The following is a 1,075-nucleotide window of genomic DNA, read 5'->3' as shown; positions in this document are numbered from 1 at the left end:
TCCCTCTGCTCACGAATGCTGAGGAGAAGCAGTACACGTGGGCGATCCGCCGCTCCGACTTCGAGATCAAAGAGCAGCTCAGCAAGGGCGCGTACGGCGAGGTGTGGGGAGCGAGCTGGCGGCGCAACGACGTCGCCGTCAAACTAATTGCGCGGGGCAGCGGCGATTGCGATGCCAACAAGGGGAAAACCGACTTTGTGCGCGAGATGCAGCTGCTCTCGGAACTCGGTGGCCACCGGAACGTGGTCCGTTTCCTTGGCGCGTGCCTCGACGCGCAGCGCATGTTCATTCTGCTCGAGCTCTGCCCGAGCTCGCTGTCAGACCGGCTCTACAAGGAGGACACGGATCTCAACGAGCACGAGATGCTTGTCGTGCTGAGAGAGGCAAGAGCGCCGCACTTTGACCACATACAAATACCTCCCCCCTCTCACCCTTCCCACTTATTCCGCCTACAGGTGGCGCTGGGCCTCTACTACCTGCACCACTGCGAGCCGCCCGTGCTGCACCTCGACCTCAAATCGGCGAACGTGCTGCTTGACGAGTCAGGCACCGCAAAGGTGCGCTGGGTAGCGGCGGCAGGTACGCGGTGGCGCCCCCTCCAAAGCACGGCCCCCTCTGCAAGGTGTGCGACTTTGGACCCTTCCACTCCATGGAGGACGCTGCCAACAGATTCGACCCGGCCGAGCGCTCGGGCATCGGCTCTCCGCAGTGGATTGCTCCTGAGATCCTCAGGGGCGGCCGGTCCGACGTAAAGGCCGACTCGTACTCCTTCGGCGTGCTGCTCTACGAGGTGCTCGCGCGGCAGCTGCCGTATGCAGGGCAGGACACCTCGACCATCATCATCGGGGTCATCACGCGGATGCTGGAACGGCCGGCGCTCGAGCCCGCAGACGCAGCGCGCTGGCCGGAATGTCTGCCTGAGCTGATGGAGGAGTGCCTGCGAGAAGCTCCGGGCGAGCGACCTGATGTCGAGGACCTTATCGACATGCTCGAGCTCATTGCACCAGAGGCGGCGGAGTCATCGCGTGCAGCGGCGGAGTCGTCGCGTGCAGCGGGGGACACGGAGGAAATCAGA

The 1,075-nt window shown here is 64.1% G+C and overlaps 1 protein-coding gene across 1 annotated transcript; it reads left to right on the top strand.

The window, feature by feature from the left end:
- Positions 1-206: 206 nt before the first annotated feature.
- On the top strand, positions 207-1,075 carry EMIHUDRAFT_241475 (hypothetical protein; the record flags this gene model as incomplete). Its single annotated transcript, XM_005773591.1, has 3 exons — positions 207-371; positions 456-557; positions 623-1,075. Coding segments are annotated over 3 exons (720 nt in total), but the record flags the coding sequence as incomplete, so codon positions are not given.

The sequence above is a fragment of the Emiliania huxleyi genome (assembly GCF_000372725.1).
Source record: "Emiliania huxleyi CCMP1516 unplaced genomic scaffold EMIHUscaffold_333, whole genome shotgun sequence".
Lineage (NCBI taxonomy): Eukaryota > Haptophyta > Isochrysidales > Noelaerhabdaceae > Emiliania > Emiliania huxleyi.
This window is presented reverse-complemented; position numbering and strand designations above follow the sequence as displayed.